This window comes from Fonsecaea nubica (genome assembly GCF_001646965.1).
Source record: "Fonsecaea nubica strain CBS 269.64 chromosome Unknown Scaff40, whole genome shotgun sequence".
Taxonomy (NCBI): domain Eukaryota; kingdom Fungi; phylum Ascomycota; class Eurotiomycetes; order Chaetothyriales; family Herpotrichiellaceae; genus Fonsecaea; species Fonsecaea nubica.
The window spans coordinates 161365-182415 of record NW_019173713.1 but is presented as its reverse complement, the minus strand read 5'-3'; the positions used below and the strand labels follow the sequence as shown (position 1 = coordinate 182415).

General features: G+C 52.9%; 6 protein-coding genes across 6 annotated transcripts; 5 read left to right on the top strand and 1 right to left on the bottom strand.

The window, feature by feature from the left end:
* Positions 1 to 261: 261 nt before the first annotated feature.
* On the top strand, positions 262 to 1599 carry AYO20_06402 (hypothetical protein; the record flags this gene model as incomplete). Its single annotated transcript, XM_022644693.1, has 3 exons — positions 262 to 476; positions 534 to 1366; positions 1418 to 1599. 3 exons carry the CDS (start codon positions 262 to 264, stop codon positions 1597 to 1599), a joined length of 1230 nt encoding a protein of 409 aa, XP_022499361.1.
* Positions 1600 to 1666: 67 nt separating this feature from the next.
* Positions 1667 to 4039, bottom strand: AYO20_06401 (hypothetical protein; the record flags this gene model as incomplete). Its single annotated transcript, XM_022644692.1, has 1 exon — positions 1667 to 4039. One exon carries the CDS (start codon positions 4037 to 4039, stop codon positions 1667 to 1669), a length of 2373 nt encoding a protein of 790 aa, XP_022499360.1.
* A 2848-nt stretch (positions 4040 to 6887) lies between these two features.
* On the top strand, positions 6888 to 7684 carry AYO20_06400 (adenine phosphoribosyltransferase; the record flags this gene model as incomplete). Its single annotated transcript, XM_022644691.1, has 3 exons — positions 6888 to 6957; positions 7045 to 7130; positions 7196 to 7684. 3 exons carry the CDS (start codon positions 6888 to 6890, stop codon positions 7682 to 7684), a joined length of 645 nt encoding a protein of 214 aa, XP_022499359.1.
* Positions 7685 to 8896: 1212 nt separating this feature from the next.
* On the top strand, positions 8897 to 14920 carry AYO20_06399 (hypothetical protein; the record flags this gene model as incomplete). Its single annotated transcript, XM_022644690.1, has 1 exon — positions 8897 to 14920. The coding sequence occupies one exon, from the start codon at positions 8897 to 8899 to the stop codon at positions 14918 to 14920; it is 6024 nt and encodes a 2007-aa protein (XP_022499358.1).
* Positions 14921 to 15875: 955 nt separating this feature from the next.
* On the top strand, positions 15876 to 17394 carry AYO20_06398 (hypothetical protein; the record flags this gene model as incomplete). The annotated part of the gene is made up of 4 exons (XM_022644689.1): positions 15876 to 15923; positions 16169 to 16249; positions 16330 to 16636; positions 16730 to 17394. 4 exons carry the CDS (start codon positions 15876 to 15878, stop codon positions 17392 to 17394), a joined length of 1101 nt encoding a protein of 366 aa, XP_022499357.1.
* A 1241-nt stretch (positions 17395 to 18635) lies between these two features.
* Positions 18636 to 20043, top strand: AYO20_06397 (hypothetical protein; the record flags this gene model as incomplete). The annotated part of the gene is made up of 2 exons (XM_022644688.1): positions 18636 to 19553; positions 19609 to 20043. 2 exons carry the CDS (start codon positions 18636 to 18638, stop codon positions 20041 to 20043), a joined length of 1353 nt encoding a protein of 450 aa, XP_022499356.1.
* Positions 20044 to 21051: the final 1008 nt, after the last annotated feature.

Here is a 21051-nt window from a genome sequence, read left to right as displayed (position 1 = left end):
CATGGCCCTGTCTTTATCGTTCCACGCTGCTCTGCTACTGTCTTGAGTTTCTCCCGCAACTGCGCCTGGCCAACAGCACTCATTCCCGCTCATCCTCCACAGCAGATCACAAGACACCGCCACACACCCTCTGCTCACTCGCCATCCCACCGTTTAGTCAGAACCACTCGCATGAGCCACACCTTATTCGTCCTTCCATCGATGTCCTCTCGAACCCTTGAATCCAATTGACAGCCTTGTCTCGATTATCGACATTCCGTTATGAGTGATCTGCAGAAATCTTTTGCACGAGCACGCTTGTCTCATCTCCCTCCGGAGCCCCCGGCCGTTGCAGAGGAGCAAGATGAAGAAGACGATGATTTGACGGCTTTGAGACCAGGGTCTCCGAATGATTCTTCTTCCTCGGCCTCTTCAACATCGTCTACAGGCACTATCGTCCCGTCGCCCAGCCGGAACCTATTCGAGAAGCCCAGAAGGTAACATGAGGGACACAACTCTGTCCAGACTAAGACGGCCGCTCACATACATGATAGTTCCGCCCTGAAATCCCGTACCGCACCTCTTCCATGGGATGATTTCTTTGCCCAAGACCTCGCTTTCGACCAGAAAACACCATCCGAGACAATCCACCACCACGTCTATCTAACCCCTCCCACCGCTTCAGGTCCCCTCATCGTCACGCATCATGGGGCGGGCTCGTCAGGCTTGTCATTTGCTGTCTTCACCATAGAGTTGCTAAAGATCCTTCCCAGTGCTGGTGTTCTCTCACTAGATGCACGAGGACATGGGCAGACGACCACAACGACTTCATCTGGTGGCTCACCACCATCTCAAGACCTCAGCCTGACCACCTTAGCGGAGGATGTGGCCTTCGTCGTCAATGCTGTCAAAGCATATATGAAGTGGTCAACCTTGCCAGATATCGTGTTGATCGGACACAGTCTAGGAGGTGCTGTTGTGACCGAAGTGGCCTACGAGAGACTTCTCGGCAACGCATTATTAGCATACGGCGTGCTCGACGTAGTCGAGGGTTCAGCTATGGACGCTCTCAAGAGCATGGATACCTACCTCTCCACGAGACCCAAATCCTTTCCTTCTCTCGCTTCGGGCATTGAGTGGCACACGAAATCTAGGACGATCCGAAACACCACTTCGGCGCGAGTGTCTGTTCCATCACTGCTACATGAATCCAAAACAACCAAAGACACATGGTTCTGGCGCACCGATTTGGCTGCTACCAAACCATTCTGGGAAGACTGGTTTGTCGGCTTGTCTAAGAAGTTTCTGGAGTCTCGGGGCGGCAAATTGCTCCTCCTGGCAGGGACGGACCGTCTTGATAAGGAGCTTATGATTGGGCAGATGCAAGGTAGGCCATACTGGAGTCAACGCATTCTCTTCTTCAGCTGAATGTGCATAGGGAAATACCAACTTCAAGTCTTTCCGGAGGCTGGTCATTTCATACAAGAAGATCAGCCGGCCAAAACCGCTCAGATCGTGGCGGACTTTTACAAGAGGAATGATCGCACCGGACTCGTCTTGCCCCCGAAAGTAGACGACCTGATCAAGCAGGGCAAGTTGAAACCAGCTGGCATCAAATGAGTCGACCAAAGGAACATATCTCCACAGGCGTAGACCGACCAACAGGAGTATATACACCCAACAATCTTTACCTCTTCCTCCCCTTCACCTTTCCACCATTCTTCTTATTCTTCTTCCCCTTGTCCTTGATCATCCGCTTCACCGCGTCCTCGCTGCCCTTTCCTTTCCTCCACATCTTTCCCTCTTTTCTCTCACGCGCATCGTCGAGGCGCTTTTTGTCTTTATTGCTCAACCTTTTCTTCTCTGTCCGCACTTTCACGACTCCCACCCCGTCTGGGCCGTTCAATTCCATCCGCCCCTTGTTCTTGGCATCGCGTTTTTCTTTCTCGGTTTCGAACCAGGTCCGCTTTGGCCGAGCCATGATTTCGGACTCGTGCTTGATGAGGTTCTCTCCACGTTTAATCTCGGCTTCGGTCGCTGCGATTTGTTTTTGCTCTCTCTCTTCTTTTAGTATCTCTTCGATCTCCGAGTCTAGGTCGTCGAGTCGCTGATGCATAGCGTCGACCTCTTGAATATCCATGACACGGGACACAACTTTCGCGCCTTGCTGTCGGGCACTCTTCACCGCAGCCTTGACGACCTTCCGATCAGGTTCTGCGGCGATTGTACAAGCACATCCCGAGCGGCCCGCTCTTGCCGTACGACCCACGCGATGTAGATAGATCTCGTGAGTCTGTGGTGCTTCGTAGTTGATTACAGTCATGACGTTTTTGATGTCCAGACCTCGACTAGCGAGATCCGTGGCGAGGAGGTGTGTTGTCTTGCCGTCTCGGAACGCATTGACTGCGCTGATGCGTTGTTCTTGCGTCATACTGCCATGTAGTTCGCCGGCCTTCAGGCCCAGTAAACCGAAGACGACTCGCACACGGTGGGCTTCCTTCTTTTGACGGAAGAAGACTATGGTGCGCTCGGTGAAGAAGTTCTGGCACAGCACGCACAAGGTAGCAAGGCGTAAACCCTCTCGTCCTTGGCGCAAGCGGACGAATTCTTGGACGAGCCCTGCTGTCGTGGACTTCTTTGCGTCGACAGACAAACGGATAGGGCGATTCATACCGACTCTTACTAGCTTGTCCACACTGTCGGTCATGGTAGCGGAGAAAAGCATCGTCTGCCTTCCTTTGGGGATGGTCCGTAGAATCTCGTTCAGCTCGTCTTCAAATCCGGTTTCGAGCATCCGATCGGCTTCGTCCAGCACCAGGATTTCGATGCTCTCGACGTTGAAGCTCGCCGAGTTGCGCATGTGGTCGATAAATCTACCTGGCGTGGCGATGACGACGTCAGGCCGCTTTTTCAAAATCGTTTCTTGTTCGCGCAGAGAGAAGCCACCTACGACTTGGGCGAAAGTGATGTCTGTGAATCGAGCTAGAGCGGTGGCGACACTGTAGCATTGAACTGCAAGTTCGCGGGTTGGCATAAGGATGGCGACTCGTGTCGTAGGCACTTTTCTAGGCCGGTACAGTAAGCGCTCAAGGATAGGGAGGAGGAAAGCTGCAGTCTTGCCCGAGCCCGTCACGGCAGACCCAACGACATCCAAACCTTGAAGGGCAACAGGAATGGCTCGGACTTGGATGGGTGTTGGGGTGGTGAATGAGAGCGCGGCCAAGCCCCGAAGTATAGGCCTTGAAAGGGAGAACTGCTGGAACGAGGATGCGGACTTGATATCGGGGTGCTTGTTCTCGGGAGCGAAGAACGCAGCGCGTTTAGCCTTTTCGTCGGGGTCGTCCGAGACAGACGTCTGCGATTCAGCATCGGACTGATCAGAGGCCAAATCATCGTCGGGGTGGGCAATGGGAGATGCCACGGAGTCGCTATCGGAAGCACTGTCGCTGTCCTCCTCCTCCTCCTCCTCCTCTTCTTCTTCATCCACTTCCTCGTCTTCAGATTGAGCATCTGCACCGAAAGTATCTGGAGCAAGAAGTTCGTCGTCTTCAAAATCCGGGATCTCGACGTCGTCCTCGTCACTCTCTTGTTCCTCACCTAGCTCTTCTGAAGTCTCTCTTATTTTCTTAGACGCGATGGATGTTGCCTTCTTCTGTGCGCGACGAGCAATGATGGCGTCAATATCGACACCTTTCTTCTTTTGCTCTCGATCTTTTCTGGTTATGTTATCCTCGCCCCATCCGTCGAATTCTTCGAGGTCCTGCACTTGGTTCGCTCCGATGTCAAACTCGAAATCGGGGTCGAGGGCACCATCTTGGACACCTGTTTCTTCGTCGCTTTCCGGATTGTCGCCTGACACATTGTGATCGCCGTCTTGAAAACTCCCTTTGACCTTCTGCTTCTTGTTCTTGCGGGTATGGTTCTTTTCCTCCCGTTTCCGCTTGGTACTCGTGCGGGGCTCTACCGCAGCCGAGTCATCTGTATCAGGCTCACTAACAGGCAGCTCCTCGTTATCAGAGATTGTGAGGACGAATTCGTCCTCGTCCATAGCACGGGTCATTGTAGGGTAAGTTTTGAGACTGTGGCTGCGGTTGTCGAAATGACCTGGACGGCGAAGTTTTGACTGCAACTTTTTTTTCGGTGTATGACTGGCAGAATCTCCCAAGGCGGTGAAGGAAACCAGCACCAGCCACCAGCCTCACCATCCATTTGCCTGACAAACCACCAACTACCTAAATCAGCTCGTCCATCCACTCTACACATTCTACCGGGGCTTTCAAGGGGTTCGAATCGATACATGAAAATGCATACCCGGTCAACTGCCTTCAGTGTATACGAGATGTTTTGAGGCACATCCTATCTAGAGCAGCTGGTCAAAGAAACCTACATTTTACTGGTCGCAAGGACCTAGTCGACCAGAGAGACGGTCTGCGGTTTCCGACCATATCCTATTACCTTTATGATCTGGGAGCATTAGAGATACCGAAGGCCGTCGGTCGTTCAACGCCCTCGTAATGATGACAAGATCGTTGGGTCCATACGGGGCGGGCCTGACTTTAGAGGTGAGCAAGTCTCAAATCCAAATCTCCATTTACATGTGAGTCCATGCTTGCTACAAAGCCTTGGAGAAACCTTTAGCAGAGTTTGAGAACATCTGTCTCTTCTCCACCGCAAGTTTGTGTTGGGGTGTAAGGCCTGGAAAGGGGAAAGATGATGCAAGACGAGCAGAAATGACAGCTGTTGCTGTCCAGTCAGAGCCCTATTTGACATGTTTCTCCTGGTGCAAACAGCCGTCCATTTGGCAGTTGTACCCAGTACATTGCGCGGATTCGGGCTCCGAATATTCCCACGAATTCCTATCGATTTTCGTGAGCCTATACGAGGACATACACCATCGCAATGGAGACATCAAATACGTCTGATGTATCAGTCCACATTAACCTGAAACATGGCGAAAGTCAAGCCCTGATGGAGTCGACAGTCAGTACCATATATATACAAGTATTATTCAGCCCACGAGTACGTGGACATGCACGGTTGCCTCCGGAAGTCTCAAGGGCTGTCTGTCGTGTAACGGGAACCAGGGATCCAGGGTTTGGAGTTCTGGAAAGGTGGCTTGCAGTAGCTTCATGATGGCATCCCTGTTCACCAAGACTTCCATTGTCACCGCTTCTTTGAACGCATCGAGAAGTCGCATTGACCCGGCGGCATTGTGGATGCAGTTTGCTTGAAAATCGGGCCGGCACGGTCGCGCTGAGGACATCTAGAATTTAGCCTTGCGAGAGTCGCCTACACAGAGACCGCAGATCACAAATTTCACCGTGAATGATCGCTAAGGCTGGATCTTCACGACGTCTAGAACACATCCCTCTGAAGAGGCCGGGTTGGAGAAGTCCAGCCTCTTTTGACACTGGCGAGCCGCAAGAGCCACACTCGATGCGTCCAGGCGGGTCCAGCTGAGGTGATCGAAAGGATTCGCCGACTCCCCTGCTCAAAGACACATGGGGGGAAAGATCAATAATGGAGGGGAAATGGCTCACGGCTATTGCGCTTCGCCCGTTCGTATCGTTGCTCCGTCTGAGCACATTGAGGACTACGGGTTGACTGGCGGAGACGGCCCACGAATCCAAGACAGAGGAGCAATGACAGGATCTCTTGCATTTCCGCCCTTTGCTGCTAGACTTTCAGCAAATGGTCCTCTGGATACACAATATGGACAAATGCAGCACAAGCCAACGCCACAAGAGGCTCGGAAGTCCCCACTGTCGCAGACGGGATGCCGGGTAAAGAAAGGTTCGAAGAAAGCCTGCGAAAAGGTGGGTAGAGTGATAGATTGATAGGAATGAATCTACAGGGCTGTCCCATGTCACCGGCGTGGCATGCGATGGTGGAACCGGGGTCCTTTTCTCTTTCATTATTGCAGGTTAAGATTTCTCGAGGATGGTGGTGACGGGAGGATGATGAGGCCTTCCTCTTCCCCTCTTCCCCCTTTGAGAGCTCAACATCCACCCCACCATAATTACAGTAGGTTCTGCGTCCAAAAGAGACTTGAACAGCCCACACTTCCTCAGCCCCTCCTAGGACGCGTCGAGTTATCAGCCTCCCCATCGCCCTCCTGCCTACTCCTAGGGTTATCGTGGATTATCCCTCAAACGTTATCTTCCAGACCATCCCACTCTCTCTCACCCACGGGTTCTAGCGTCCTCGATCGGGATATTCCAAGCCTGGAATGGAGGACCCTGAGAACCTATCCCCATTCTCCTTTCTCTCGGATCGGGTACCTAGCAGCACCTGCAAATCACGGCAGTACACATGCCACGGCCGTGTTTAGTCAAGCTCGCCTCTGTTGGTTGAACCTTGGTGAGGAATCCCGAGTGGATCGCTTGTGGACACACACCGCTGTGCAGAAGGGAAGGAGAGACAGAAAACAAAAAAAAAGTCGCCTGGCTTAACGACCTGCTACTGGGCCCCCCTACACCTGCTGGAGTTGCTGGGTCTAAGCAAGCCAAAGCGAGGGTTTGTCGGCTGCAATCACGTCAGTTCCGGCCGCGCAGGCTGACTGCTCTTTGTAACATAACACCACATGCAACCGACACCCAGGCCTGTCACTAAGCTGGCTTGTTTGTTGAACCCGTCTGCTTGCTCCCTACTTGCTCCCTACCCTACTTGCTAGTGCTGGATACGCTCGGAGGCCACAGGCGACTGTGGAATAGCGCCGCCAGCTACACCTGCAATTCCCACCAGATCCCTCTCGAACGGTGGACGGCCCTTGCATGCGCAACTGATTCGTCCTGCGCCCTCGTTCTTGTGCCACGGCTCTTTGTTGTCATCTTTTTTTTTCCCTCGCTCGCTCGTACCCATATTTATCCTATCATCCCGCCTTCTCTCTGACTGTCTTTCTCCTCAGCATGACCCTTTCCGCAGACACTGATTGCAGTCATGGCACCGCGCGACCAGAGCCCAATGCCGCCACCTCCAGTATGTCGTCCCCCAAGTCTCCGACTAAAAGTGAAAAGTAGCGGAAGGGGGAAATATTTCGTTTCAGCCTTGCTAATCCATGACTAGCCTCCCAACTCACCCGTTCTCAAACGTTGTCGGAATTGAAAACTCGTATCAAGGCGGGCCTCAAGACGTATCCCGACTTTCCAAAGGTAAGAAAGGACTTCGCATCACCCCATTGCTTCTGAAAGTATTGTTGCTAAGTGGGTTGGTGCAGAAAGGCATCCTCTTCGAAGACATCCTCCCACTCTTCGCCTCTCACACTCTCCATGAGGACTTGATTCGAGCATTTGAGCTGCAGATTGCCGAATCACTCGGTCCGCACAATATTCCTGATGTGATTGTCGGTCTCGACGCGAGGGGTTTCCTCATCGGACCGACATTAGCCTTACGATTCGGAGCCGGGTTTGTTCCTGTCAGAAAAGCAGGTAAACTGCCGGGCGAGATCGAAACAGCAGAGTATCAGAAGGAATATGGCACCGACACCTTTGCCATGCAGACTTCCGCCATTCAACCTGGCCAGAAAGTCCTTGTGGTTGACGATCTGATCGCCACAGGCGGTTCGGCAGCTGCAGCAGGGACACTGGTCGAGAAATGTGGAGGACAGCTGCTCGGATATATCTTCATTATTGAACTCACATTCCTCAACGGTCGAGACAAGCTCAATGCTCCGGTTTTCACACTCCTCGAGAGTCAAGAAGACTGACCAGAGGGCGATTTGACCATGAAGCATGTCACGACTCGAGACGGCCGTTTTGGCCAGGTCGACGGACGATTCCTCAACAGCCTTCTCGGATCCAATTCGACTACACACTACTCCAGTATCCCATATGTGTTGTCCGATGTCCTCTGGCTCGGCAGTACACTCATATGTCAAACGAGCAAATAATTCTCCTCGGTTTGCGCCCGAGCGAGAGCCAAAACCCTTTGTTTCCGGCGTTTTCGTTGGAAGATTCAAATACGTTATTGTTGAAATGCTTACCAAACGACCTTAATATCTACAATCCGGTCGAATCGAGGCTCTATGCGATGCTGCTTCGATCCTTGTTCAAGTGATAAGTCAACGGTCAATTTGCCTTGTGTCGGACAGTGTTCCGAGGTGAAGGTGGTTCTGAGAAGTGCTCAGCACGAGATGATAAGATATCAATTACTCCAGGGAGATACGATTGAAGAACACTGTTTCGAGAGACCTGAGTCTCTTTCGCGTCGGTTAGCGGTGAGAGGTGCATCGTAGACGCAAGTTTGCGATACGATGTTTGGTGTTTTCTCTCTGTCAGGGCGTTATGGCAGAATTGCTAGAAGATAGATACCAAAAGCATCTTCAATGATATCAATAAACATGTAAGCAGTTGAAACATCAGGTTTGGAAGCCGTTCCCTCCTTCTTCGCGGATTTATGCTATTTTAGCGGTCTAGGTTGGTATATACTCTGTCTAAGCATTGCTCTATCCGCCCAACCTAGCTTCCTAGGTATCTAGAGGCATGTAGGGGGGGTTACAGTAGTGTAGTAATAGCCCTTCACAGTCGACGGGATGGTGCCCCAGCAAACGGCGGGACCATCTTCGATCGTTGGAGCTGGAGCGTGCGACTCGATGCCCACCAGATGCTCAATCTCGATCCCCACATGCGGCACCTGCAACCACCAACCACGCACTACGAGGGCCATGTTTCGGAATCGTCTGAGACTGCGTTGCGCTTCTGGCGCTCAATCCTCAACCTCATTGTTGTTATCCCTGGGTTCCCCGGCCTTTGCATGCTTCTGTTGTCGCTCGCTTAGTCTGTCATTTTTTCCTTTCAAACGGTTCCTGCGACACTGCCTTTAGCATCCAACGCCTCGGTCTGTTTCCGGACCCCGTCTGGTTCCTCGTCTTCCTACGCCAAAACCTCAGGGACCGGCCAATACATGAAGGGTTGCAGAAATGTCGGGCATCCCTGCATTGGAAGATGCCCTGCGCAAGCTCGACGAAGAGCTGGAGGAAGGAGACATCACCCGCAAAGGCTATGAAAAGAGACGGACCCTTATTCTTTCGCAGTACATCAATTCTCCCCCACCGGGCGTACAATCGCAAACTCAATCCCAGTCACGAGGACTTCGCGTACACTCCCCTGACGACAGCGATCATCCTGCCTCTAATGAAGATTCCAGAGCCGCCTCACTTGCTGCCCTCACCGGTCGACCGGTGGGCAGTCTCTCGAGAAACGGGACCATGACCGAGGGCCATCCCAGTATGAGCGGGCATGCCTCTGTGCTCAGGGACGAATATAACGCGCCCAGAAGGAGCGTTACTCCCCAAAGTCTGGTCCAGCGCTTTCAAGAGAGGGAAACGGGAAGTCTACAACAGGGCTCGATGTCGGGTTCCTCGTTCGATGGCCGGCGCGAAACCTTCCTGACTGCCAACGATCAGTCGCGCACGGAGACGCTGCTGAGCCAGAACTACGCCTTTAATCCTGATACCCAGCCGAACTATGGCGGCATGGACACTCGCAACTCAACTATGCTGGACTCGCAGCAGGGCTATTTCTCGGATTTTGCTGGCCAACAACGAGAAGATCATCAAGAGAATTATGGAGGCAATGTACACAGATATTCTCAGGGTGAGGTGACTTCACCCACCGCTCAGGTAGCACCGCCATTTCTCGGTGCTGGCGAGCTTGCTGGGGGTGCGGCTATCCACCAGATGCCTCTTGAACCTCGCGAAGTGCCTTTCGCCATTTGTGACCCTCACGATTCGCATATCGAGATGTCCAGTTTTGAGAACATCGCCGCCGTCCTCAGACACAGAGCAAAGACAAATCCCAAACAGGCGGCCTACTGGGTGTTGGATCAAAAGGGTAAAGAGCTCGTCTCCATCACTTGGGAGAAGTTATGCAGCCGGGCGGAAAAGGTGGCTCAGGTCATTCGCGACAAAAGCAGTCTTTATAAGGGGGACCGAGTCGCGCTGATCTACACTGAGAACGAAATCATCGAGTTTGCGGTGGCACTTCTCGGCTGCTTTATCGCTGGTGTGGTGGCTGTACCGATCAACGATCTCAAAAACTATGCCAGATTAAACGTTGTATTGACATCCACACAAGCACACCTTGCTCTGACTACGGAAGCCAACCTGAAGAATTTCCAGCGAGACATCACTGCCGCCAAGCTGAACTGGCCGCGCGGAGTGGAATGGTGGAAGACGAACGAATTCGGCAGCTATCATCCTAAGAAGAAAGGAGAGGAAGCTCCCCTGGTAGTGCCGGATCTTGCCTATATTGAGTTCTCTATGGCACCTACAGGCGACCTCCGCGGCGTCGTGATGAGCCACAAGACAATCATGCACCAAATGGCGACACTCAGTGCGATGATAACGTCGGCCACAAGCAATACCAAAGCCGATACCTTCAATCCTTCTTTGCGCGACAAACAGGGTCATTTGATTACCGGCTCGAGACATGGCGAAACAATTCTCAGCTACCTTGATCCGAGACAGAGCATTGGGATGATCCTGGGTGTCTTGTTGAACATTTATGGTGGACACACCGTGATCTATATTGACCAACGAACCATCGAGACACCTGGCCTGTATGCGAACCTCATCACAAAGTACAAAACAACGTTGCTCGTCGCAGATTATCCCGGGCTGAAACGTGCCGTGTACAACTACCAGGCCGACCCGATGACGACGAGGAACTTCAAGCGCAACTTCGAACCCAACTTTTCAAGCGTGAAGCTATGTATGATCGACACCTTGACTGTTGACGTCGAGTTCCACGAACTACTCGCTGATCGTTGGCTCAAGCCGCTCCGCAATCCCCGAGCGAGGGAGATTGTGGCACCCATGCTCTGCTTGCCTGAACATGGTGGAATGGTGATCAGCATGAGAGACTGGCTGGGAGGAGAGGAACGCATGGGCTGCTCGCTGAACCACGAGATGGGCCGTGAACACGAAGCAGAGGAGAAGAAGGAAGAGCAAAACGCGATTACAAAGTCCAGCTTTGGCAGCAGCCTCATCGGTGGCGGAACGAAGCCCTCCAAAGAACGCTCGACGGAAGACTTGGGAGAAGTCCTGCTGGAAAAAGAAGCTCTGAAAACGAACGACATCGTAGTGCTAGCTATGGGCGCCGAAGCGAGAACCAAGGCCAGCTCCTTTCCAAACGCCGTTAGATGCGGAGCCTTTGGATATCCTATTCCTGACGCCACTCTTGCGGTGGTGGATCCCGAGTCAGGCCTGCTCTGCGCACCAAACTCGATAGGTGAGATTTGGGTCGACTCTCCGTCTCTCTCGGGAGGCTTTTGGGCGCTGCCAAAGCATACCGAAACCATCTTTCATGCTCGACCCTTCTGCTTCAAGGAAGGTAATCCAACGCCAACGGCCATCGACCCCGAGTTTCTACGCACTGGCTTGCTCGGATGTGTCATAGAAGGCAAGATCTACGTCTTGGGACTGTATGAGGATCGGCTCCGACAACGGGTTGAGTGGGTCGAACACGGTCTGGCGGTGCAGGAACATCGCTATTTCTTTGTCCAGCATCTGATCCTCAGCATCATGAGAAATGTCCCCAAGATACACGACTGCTCCGCCTTTGACTGTTTTGTGAACGATGAACATCTTCCTATAGTTCTTTTGGAATCGCCCTCGGCATCAACGGCTCCATTATCCTCGGGTGGTCCACCACAGCAGCTTGATATTGCATTGCTCGACTCTTTGGCCGAGAAAACGATGGACGTACTGTATCAAGAGCATCACCTGCGAGTGTACTGCGTCCTGATTACAGCGCCTGGCATTCTACCGCGCGTAACCAAGAACGGCCGGCGAGAGATCGGTAATATGCTCTGTCGCAAAGAGTTCGACAATGGAGCATTACCTTGTGTCCACGTCAAATTCGGTGTTGAGCGGGCAGTGAAAAACCTTCCGGTGGGGGAGGACATCAATGGCGGCATCTGGTCTGCCAATTCAAGTGCCGCAAGAAACGAACTTCTGTACGGCCAGGAGACCCAGTGGTCGGGCGTCGATCCTCGCGAGGTCGTTATCGATGATAGAACGTCGACGGCCCTCAGTAACTTCACAAATATTTTCGACCTGATGCAATGGCGGGTGGCCCGACAAGCCGACGAACTTGCGTACTGTACCATCGATGGGCGAGGAAAAGAAGGTAAAGGCCTGACATGGAAGAAATTTGACCATAGGGTGGCAGCCGTCGCCTTGTACCTACGGAACAAGGTTAAGGTGAAGCCCAGCGACCATCTTATCTTGATGTACACCCACTCGGAAGACTACGTTTTTGCGATTTACGCGTGTATGGTTTTAGGAGCCATCGCTATTCCTGTTGCTCCTCTGGACGCCAACAGGCTTTCAGAAGATGCTCCAGCATTCCTTCACATCGTGGCGGATATGGGTGTCAAGGCCGTCTTGTGCAATACAGATGTCGACCATCTATTCAAGCAGAAGATTGTCTCACAGCACCTCAAACAATCGGCGCAGTACCTAAAAACGCATATTCCAAGCGTCTATAACACAGCGAAACCGGCGAAGCAGTCTCATGGCTGCCGAGAACTCGGTTTGACGATAAATCGTTCTTGGATATCTCCGACGAATCCGGTGATCATCTGGACGTATTGGACTCCAGATCAGCGTCGAGTCTCTGTTCAACTGGGCCATGATACCATTTTGGGCATGTGCAAGGTCCAGAAAGAGACATGTCAAATGACAAGCTCCAAACCGGTGCTCGCGTGCGTGCGAAGTACAATCGGCATAGGGTTCCTTCACACCGTCCTGATGGGCGTATACAACGGCAGCACCACTTATCTGATCTCGCCGCTGGACTATGCGCAGAATCCTGGCTCCCTGTTTCAGGCGTTGTCTCGGTATAAAGTCAAGGATACTTACGCAACCAGCCAAATGCTGGATTTCGCCATGGGGCACGTCGTGGGCAAAGGGTTCTCTCTGCATGAGTTGAAGAATCTGATGGTGACGACTGAATCGAGACCTCGTCTTGACTTGTTCTCGAAGGCGAGACTACATTTCGCGCAGACAGGCCTCGAAAGGACGGCCATCAACACGATCTACGCTCATGTGCTCAACCCCATGATTGCGTCTCGCAGCTACATGTCAATTGAGCCGATCGAACTCTGGCTTGATGTGCGCGCATTGAGAAGGGGGCTCATCTATCCGGTTGACCCTGACACTGATCCAACCGCTCTATGCGTTCAAGATTCGGGCATGGTACCCGTGTCTACCCGCATTGCGGTCGTCAATCCCGAAACTTGTCAACTGTGCCATGTAGGAGAATTTGGCGAAATCTGGGTTCAATCCGAAGCCTGCGCCAAGTCATTCTACATGTCGAAGCAGGTATTTGATGAAGAAAGGTTCAATGGACGTATCTTGGGTGGGGATCCAAATGCAACCTATGTCCGAACTGGGGATCTAGGATTTCTGCACAACGTCACCAGACCTATTGGACCGGGCGGGCAGCCTGTGGAGATGCAAATATTGTTCGTGTTGGGCAGCATCGGCGAGACGTTTGAAGTCAATGGGCTTAATCATTTTCCGATCGACATCGAGAGCACTATTGAAAAGTGTCATCGGAACATTACTCCTGGTGGATGTGCCGTTTTTCAGGCCGGGGGCATGGTTGTTGTCTTGGTGGAAGTCTTCCGGAAATCATACCTGGCATCTATTGTCCCGGTCATTGTCAATGCCGTTCTTCACGAGCATCAAATCGTTGTCGACATTGTGGCATTTGTTGGTGACGGCGATTTCCCCCGAAGTCGATTGTCGGAGAAGCAGAGAGGCAAGATTCTGGCCTCATGGGTAACGAGGAAATTGCGTACCATTGCCCAGTTTGGCATTCGAGACGGCGAGGGCCCAGAAGGGCAGATGTCTTCAGCACCCGGCGAGCGCAAAGCTCCCAGTATGATGAGTAAAACGCTATCAGTGAGTCAGCAAGACCAGCGACGAGCTTCGATCGCCTCCGAGTTCAGGGGAAATGCCCAGGGGGATCGAGTGTCCAGCCGATCGAGCATCGTGCCCGAACTTCCCTTCACATTGCCACCGAACCATTATCAGATTGACCCAACGGGTCTTTATGATCCTGCTGCGTCCGATGGCAACCAGACCGGAGTGTCGCTGAGCGACAAGCCTTATACTCTTCCGGAGGGGATAGTTGAGATGCCAAGCACCAACTTCGACGATATGGACGAGAGATCCAATCCCTACCTGACGGACGAAAAGTTCTTCGACCCAAATGCTGACCCAGATCAGCAACTTGACGATTATACTCCTCAAGGGTCACAACTTGACCTTTCACAAGGACGACCGCCTAAGCTGTCTGTGGTCAACCCGAATGAATACTCAATACACGGTAGCAACGAGAACACGCCGACGTCGTACACGGCCACTGCCACGCCGACATCAGCCATTCCGAACGCATTGAAAACACCCGTGGAGCAAGGGCAGGACAGTCCGTACGAAGACCAAGGTAATCCATTCCGAAACTCGATTCCGGCGTCAGTGCCCAGCTTTGATTTTATCACCCATGCTTTCTCCTCGTCGTCAGCTGCGACGAGAAATCCCGTGTCGGCACGAGATCAAATGGCTGGCGCCAGTGCCGCTTTCAACAATGTAACCTCTCCCATGCCAGCCAGTCCGACTGCTACAGGTGGCCGTGCTCTGCTTCCCAGCCAACAAGCCCGATACCCCAACTACGGGGCGAATGTCAAACCCCAGCCTGTCCGACAGGCGAGCGACCATTCTTATGAAGTCAAGGATCTGCCACAGGAGGCTTTGACATATGCTGCTTCGACATACAGCCGAAGATCTGGGTCGTCGACGTACCAGGGCGACCAGAATCAGGATTCTAGCTCGCTACATCCCAGTGAGGGGCAACAGAGCGCGGGCATGCGTAGCTATCCGCCAAGCATCCGGAGGAGGTATGACGGGAGTGCGTACGATGGATTTGATTACTGAATTGACATCTGGGCCGATGATGCTAGGGGTGTTTGGTCAATTGTGATATAGTGTGTGACTTATGGTAATATTGGGTAAAAGGGCAGTAAAAGTTTGGTGACCAAGGACGACCCGAAATGATAATGCAGTATGACCATGAACAGTATGCCAGGCATTGTGAGTCTGAGATTATGTGTACAAGCAAGACTCCGGACCTGGCATGTACCTAGGTATCTGGCCTCGCTGGATATCGGGTATCTGGATCTGGATATCTGGGTATATGACATAATTACTCGTGGCAAGGCTGCCAAGGCCGACTTGGAGTTCTCAGCGAGCACGTGACAGGGCCTGCCCAGCGAGGGGCTCCACGGGGCTCTCAGCCTCGTCGTCAGACCAACTCATTAATCTTTCTTTTCCCCCGCATGTTCGCAGCCCAAATCGCATTGCCGCGGCACGACTCGCCCCCAAAACCCAACAGTTGCACGGGCGGGGAACTCGCTTGAACGAAAAAGAACCCCCGCTTCTCCGAGAGTAGAGAAGGATCGGATGTGGCATTTTGAAGGGGAGGGGGGCGGGCAATGGTTGAAGGAAGCGGAAAAGCAAAACGAGGAGAAGCAAGTCTCATGACGATTTCGATCGAGACGACAGCAGCCCACATTCTCACCTTCATATAATCTACGTTTTACGTCTCGACATTCGACATCCCAGGCACGTCAACATCCCTTTAAGCGACAAGGCTTCGTCCCAGAGCAGTAACAAGCATTGCAGTTTTGCATCCCGGAGAACGACTTGCTCGGCTCTTCTCAAGCTATTTCCCTTTTCTCCCCACCTCCCTCCCCCTCGCATTAGATCCGATCCTAGGTTCACTCGACTTTGATCTACGTCGAAGGCAATTCTCACACCGCGGCAAGCACGACAGTGAGCGACAGCTGAAGCAGGAGAAGCTAAGAGAGAACCCTCGTCGCCATTCCCCAAAATGCCTCCAGCTACAATGCGTGCCGTCGTCCTGAAGGGTGACTTCCATGTAAGTAGGCAAGAAACCAATCACTGCTTCTTTTGCAAGCCTTGGCTCGATCGACGACCAGAAAAGGCCCCTTTCCCGGAAGCGGCTTTGGGGATCTCTTTGCCTGTCAGAACGTTTTCCTCCATGGGATCCGAGGGTCCTTGGCCGGATCTGAATCTACTGCCTGCCTCCAAAATGTGTTGTTCAACTCGCGAGCAAAAGCCGAAAACATGACCGGTATTGATATTTCTTTTCTCGCGTTGTAGGTCGAAGTGGAAGACAGACCTACCCCGAAGGTCCAGAAGCCGACCGACGCCGTGCTCAAGGTCACTTCGACTGCTCTATGCGTAAGTTATTCCTACCCGCCATTCCTCTTTTGAGCCACCGATCGTCTTCATATTGAACCTCTCTCTCGCTTTCTTCTTAGGGCTCGGACCTCCATTTCTACCGAGGCCATCTGAAGTGCCCGCCAAACTTCGTCTGCGGTCACGAGTTTGTGGGGACCATTGCTGAGAAAGGCGACGCCGTCACCAACTTCAACATTGGCGACAAGGTCGTGGTTCCCTTCTACACGGCCTGTCAGGAATGCTACTACTGCGTGCGCGGACAGGCCAGTCGGTGCAGCAAAGGCGAGTTGTTTGGGAATTCGGTCCCGGCCAACGCGATCGATGGCGGACAAGCCGAGTACGTGAGGGTGCCGTTGGCGAATACTACTTTGGTCAAAGCTCCGCCTGGTGAGTATTCTCTCCCCCTTGTTGAGCACCAGCTGGTTCTTTTCTTTTCTTGAAAGCGACCTTTTCTCATTGACGTGTGTATCATCATCACAGGAATTCCTGAGGAGATGCTCGTTCTCATGGCCGACATCTTCCCCACGGGGTACTTCGCGGCACAGCGCTTCCTGAAGGACCTCCCGCAGCGTGACCGCGACGAGTTCACGACGGTGGTGATCGGGTGCGGGCCCGTGGGTATCTGCGCCATTACGTGCGCGCTGACTATGGTCAAGACGGTGTACGCGATTGACTCGATCCCGGAACGGCTGGCTGAGGCGGAGAAGATTGGGGCCATCCCGATCAACCTGAACGACAATCCAGTGGAGAAGATCAAGGCGGCCAGCGGCGGGCGCGGAGCCGACGTGGTGCTGGAGGTGGTGGGCCACGCCGACGCCTTCATGCTGGCCTTCGACATGATCCGGCCATTCGGCCAGATCTCGTCCATCGGCGTGCACACGGAGACGATACCGCTCAACGGCCTCCTGTGCTACGGCAAGAACGTCACCATGGCCTTTGGGCGCTGCCCCGTGCGCAGCATCTTCGAGGACGCCCTCGACATCCTGGTCAAGGAGCAGAAAAAGGTCGCCTTCCTGTGCGGCCGCACCATGTCCCTCGAGGACGCGCCCCAGGCCTACAAGGACTTTGAGGCCCGCAAGGTCCACAAGATTGTCTTCAAGATGCCCGGCGAGCAGACTGGCCAGTCCATTGCGGACAAGGTGTAAAAGAAAAAGTTCCGAGGACGTGTATGACGGGGAGGCTATTCCATGGGCGTATTGACAACACAAGAACCTCCCCTGTCGCCACCACTATTGATTACTTTGGGTCTCGGAATGTATGTACGCCCGATAGCTATGGTATTCTACGTATGCCCCGTGTGCAAAGGTTTCTAGACAAGCAACTTGCTTGCCTTGTAGTCCGAACTCCACTACTCGTAGTGCCCTGTTGGCTTTTTATTTGACGCTGAATAATCCTGTGTCACATAGGGTAGATATCTACGGTTCTCGACTGGCTTTTAGACTTGGCACCCTGGCACCTCCTGTTTGCTACTCGGAAACATATGTATCCGGGTACAGCACACGGATAGATAGGCGAAGACCGAGTCAAGCCAAGGTCAACTTGCACACTGGTGAGGCTCAAATCGAACATGGATCCCGCGGAGCATCGGATTTGTTCATCCCGTCACTGCATCCCTTTGTTCGTTTTGCGCTCCAACTAGCGTCCCTGCGTGGGAAGCAGACCACGAATCAAACCAGGAGCTCCTAGCACGTCGGTGGTGGTGCTGCCGCTGCCGCCGTCGCCGTCGTCGCGCTAACCCAAGGGCTTCTGCTCAAGTTACACAGAAAAGGTCCCGTGAAGTCTGCGTTGGCCTTGGGTCGATGGCAGTCTGGACGTTTGTCTGCTTCGTGGCTCGAGGTTGGCGTGCATGGGCTAGCTGGTATAAGACTTGTCACAACTGGTCTACCTATCCCAGCGAGGGGCCTCAGCCTCACTTCTGACTCACACGCACTCAAGTCGGGCGCAGAGGTTGTTGACTTATTCTCTTGACAGGTCATATTTCGGACTTGCTGTCCAATGATCTCAACTTCGACTCTCACATCGGAAAGAAGGTGGCTTAGGATGATGAATAAGGGGGACACCAGGGGCGGGGGGGGTGGACAGCTGCCTGTCTACCCCTGGGTGTCTTTCACATCATGAGCAGCAGCGCCTCGTGCCATGTACATATATTGAGCTTCTTCTTCTTCTTCTTCTCAGCAGCACGGGCCCCGACCTCTACGGTATTCTCCCTGTTGGTTTCCTCCTTCTGTCTCTCTCACTTCCTCCGAAGCAATCATATCTGAAGCAAGGAGATTTTTCCCTCGGAGCTGTCTTTGAGACTCTCAGACCACATTGACTGTTCTAGGGAATACCATTACCAGGATTCCTTTTGGCTTCCAGCAGCTGTCTCGTGCGCACACTCGGCATAATGAACCGCTTGTCAATTACTCAAATCGCCACCGTCCCCCACGCCGCCCATCAGGCAATCTGGAGGGTCGGAGAACAGGCCCCACGTGAAGTGCCAACTGTGATCTACGATGACTCCAATCAGCGGCACCCGATTGCTTTGAAGCTGATCCCCGATGAAGAGGAGGAGGTGCCCATCCCTCTGCAAATCTTAGCGCAGGTTACTGTTCCTCCCGGGGTACATTGCTATTATCTTCGCGGCAGTTCGATCAAGGATGATAGGCAACCACCCGTCATGCCTGATCCTGGAAAGATACACAGTTATCCGATTACCAGCCGTCATTTCAAGTTAGACGGCGGTGCGACGGGAGGTGAGACCAAACTCGACAGCAACAACCTATCCAGTCCTGGGGGGCCAGCGACCTTCCTGTATGGCAAGATGGACAAGGTGCATTTTCCGTTCAAGGCCACGGGACTTTGGATCTGGGAGTTGTATGAGGTTGGGCTACCCTGGCCGGTTGCTCGATGCCAGGTGCCTCTGGAAATTTACTTCTTCCGGGGCGATCCGAGCTTCCACATAGCCAAACCGAGTGCCCTTTCATCCAACATCGAGAGTGTTCCGGCCCACGTATTTGAACTGATCGAGTTGACCATCCCCGAGTATGGCGACCTAGCTTCCACGACCCTTTCTCCGGAGGATGTGAAAATCGTCCTAGTTGCACATGTCGTTCAACAACTCTGGGACTTTGCCGGATCAGGTCTTACTTATGACTCAGTTGAAGGTGCTCCATCCTATCTTCGTGGGTCATTTTTCTTCTTGGGTTCGATATTGAGTAAACATCACCCAACCTGTAGCTGTTTTGACTTGGGTGCATTTGTCAACTACGCATTCAAGTCATTCGGCAGGTGGACGGATCGGCAAACGGGCCAGGAAACCGATGTGAGCGTACCTGAAAAACGAAAGCCCAGACGCTTTTGATCTCACCCCTTGATAGGTTTTTGAGACTCGAACCTGCATAGTCCGACCCTGGGGCTTTATCAAGCCCAGCGTCCTGATTGGGACGAATGCTCCCTGCAACAATCCTTTCTATGCCGCGTTCGGCCAATCCAGACTCGTTGAGGAGACAGACCCGAGCCGAACGGACTTCTCGTGCCATTGCTTTTGCCTTTGGAGGCAGGGTGGACAGGAAAAGGTCATCGACATCTGTCTGGTCCAGGCTATTGCCAACACCCATCGTGCGATCAGCATAGGTGCGCACAGCATAGAGGAGCATGACAATATTTACTGGGACGATCATGGGAACCTCGTCTCTCTCCAGGATGCGACGTTTACTTTTGCCCAGTATTGGAATACGAGGGACCACCCGGAAGTGGAGGCCGACCAAGTACCTGTGCCACGAGGTGAGGAGTCCTTTTCTTCCATTTCTTGAGTCCAAGGTGCCTTTTACAAAGGCGGACATGTCTGCTCTGTGGCACTTATCGCTCGCTGACTCTGTGTGGGTGCTGATGTAATGTGTAGATATCTCAATCGATCTGATCGACGTATCAACCCCCTGAATGAGGCCCAGCGGTCTTGAACGGAAGATTCTGTTCCTGGTTGGGTGATGTCGTTCTAGGGGGAGCTTTGCTATTGGCTAGAAACGTTTGTTCACCTCGACAACGTGTACGCTTCCATCAAGGTTGTTATGGATGGCATCACGTCAAGATGCATTAACCAGGACACGAACTGAACGGATAAGGGTTGAATCATGCTTGTTGGCTCCCCACATCCCTTGTTTTGTACTGTGGCGTGATTGTCCCAAAGCCATTGGTCCACGTAGAGCAGACAGACAACACAGATATTCTCCGTGGAGCTTCAAAGCCATGTTTCAGTTATATTGCCTGCGCCGTTTTTGAAAAAGAAATACATACCATGAGAAAGGCTAAGCCACGCGAGGAACCCAAGCACTGAAAGCGATCTGTCGAGTTCGAGTCAAGAGGACAAGCCCGAGGAAACATCAAAGCAGGCACTGGAAGCTCTGATCGAAGAAATGCTCGTCTTTGAGGACAACGGCTTGATCCCCGCAACTGGATCGATCAGATATCATCTGCAGCTGTATGGAATACGTACTGTTGCCTTTGTTCACCCCGGGTTAACGACTTATTCCGTGGTCAATTCCCAGATTATGCATGTGCGTCTTGGCACTAGACAGGTCATTACAGTCCAAAATGACGGCGGCGTCTGTGTCACTCGACAAGGAAGCTTTACGGGCTCGGACCGATACGGTATCATGCCTGTCTTATCTTTGGAGGTCAGTCTTAGCATCCATTTACCAGCTTGGACTCGTCGAGTGCTGAGCCAACTTACTCGCTCTCAGGCCAAAAGGCGAAGCGCAGGCGGAATCCATCGATCCAGTGGCGAGACGGAAGAGTGGACAGCGCGTCCACTGGGTCAAGAG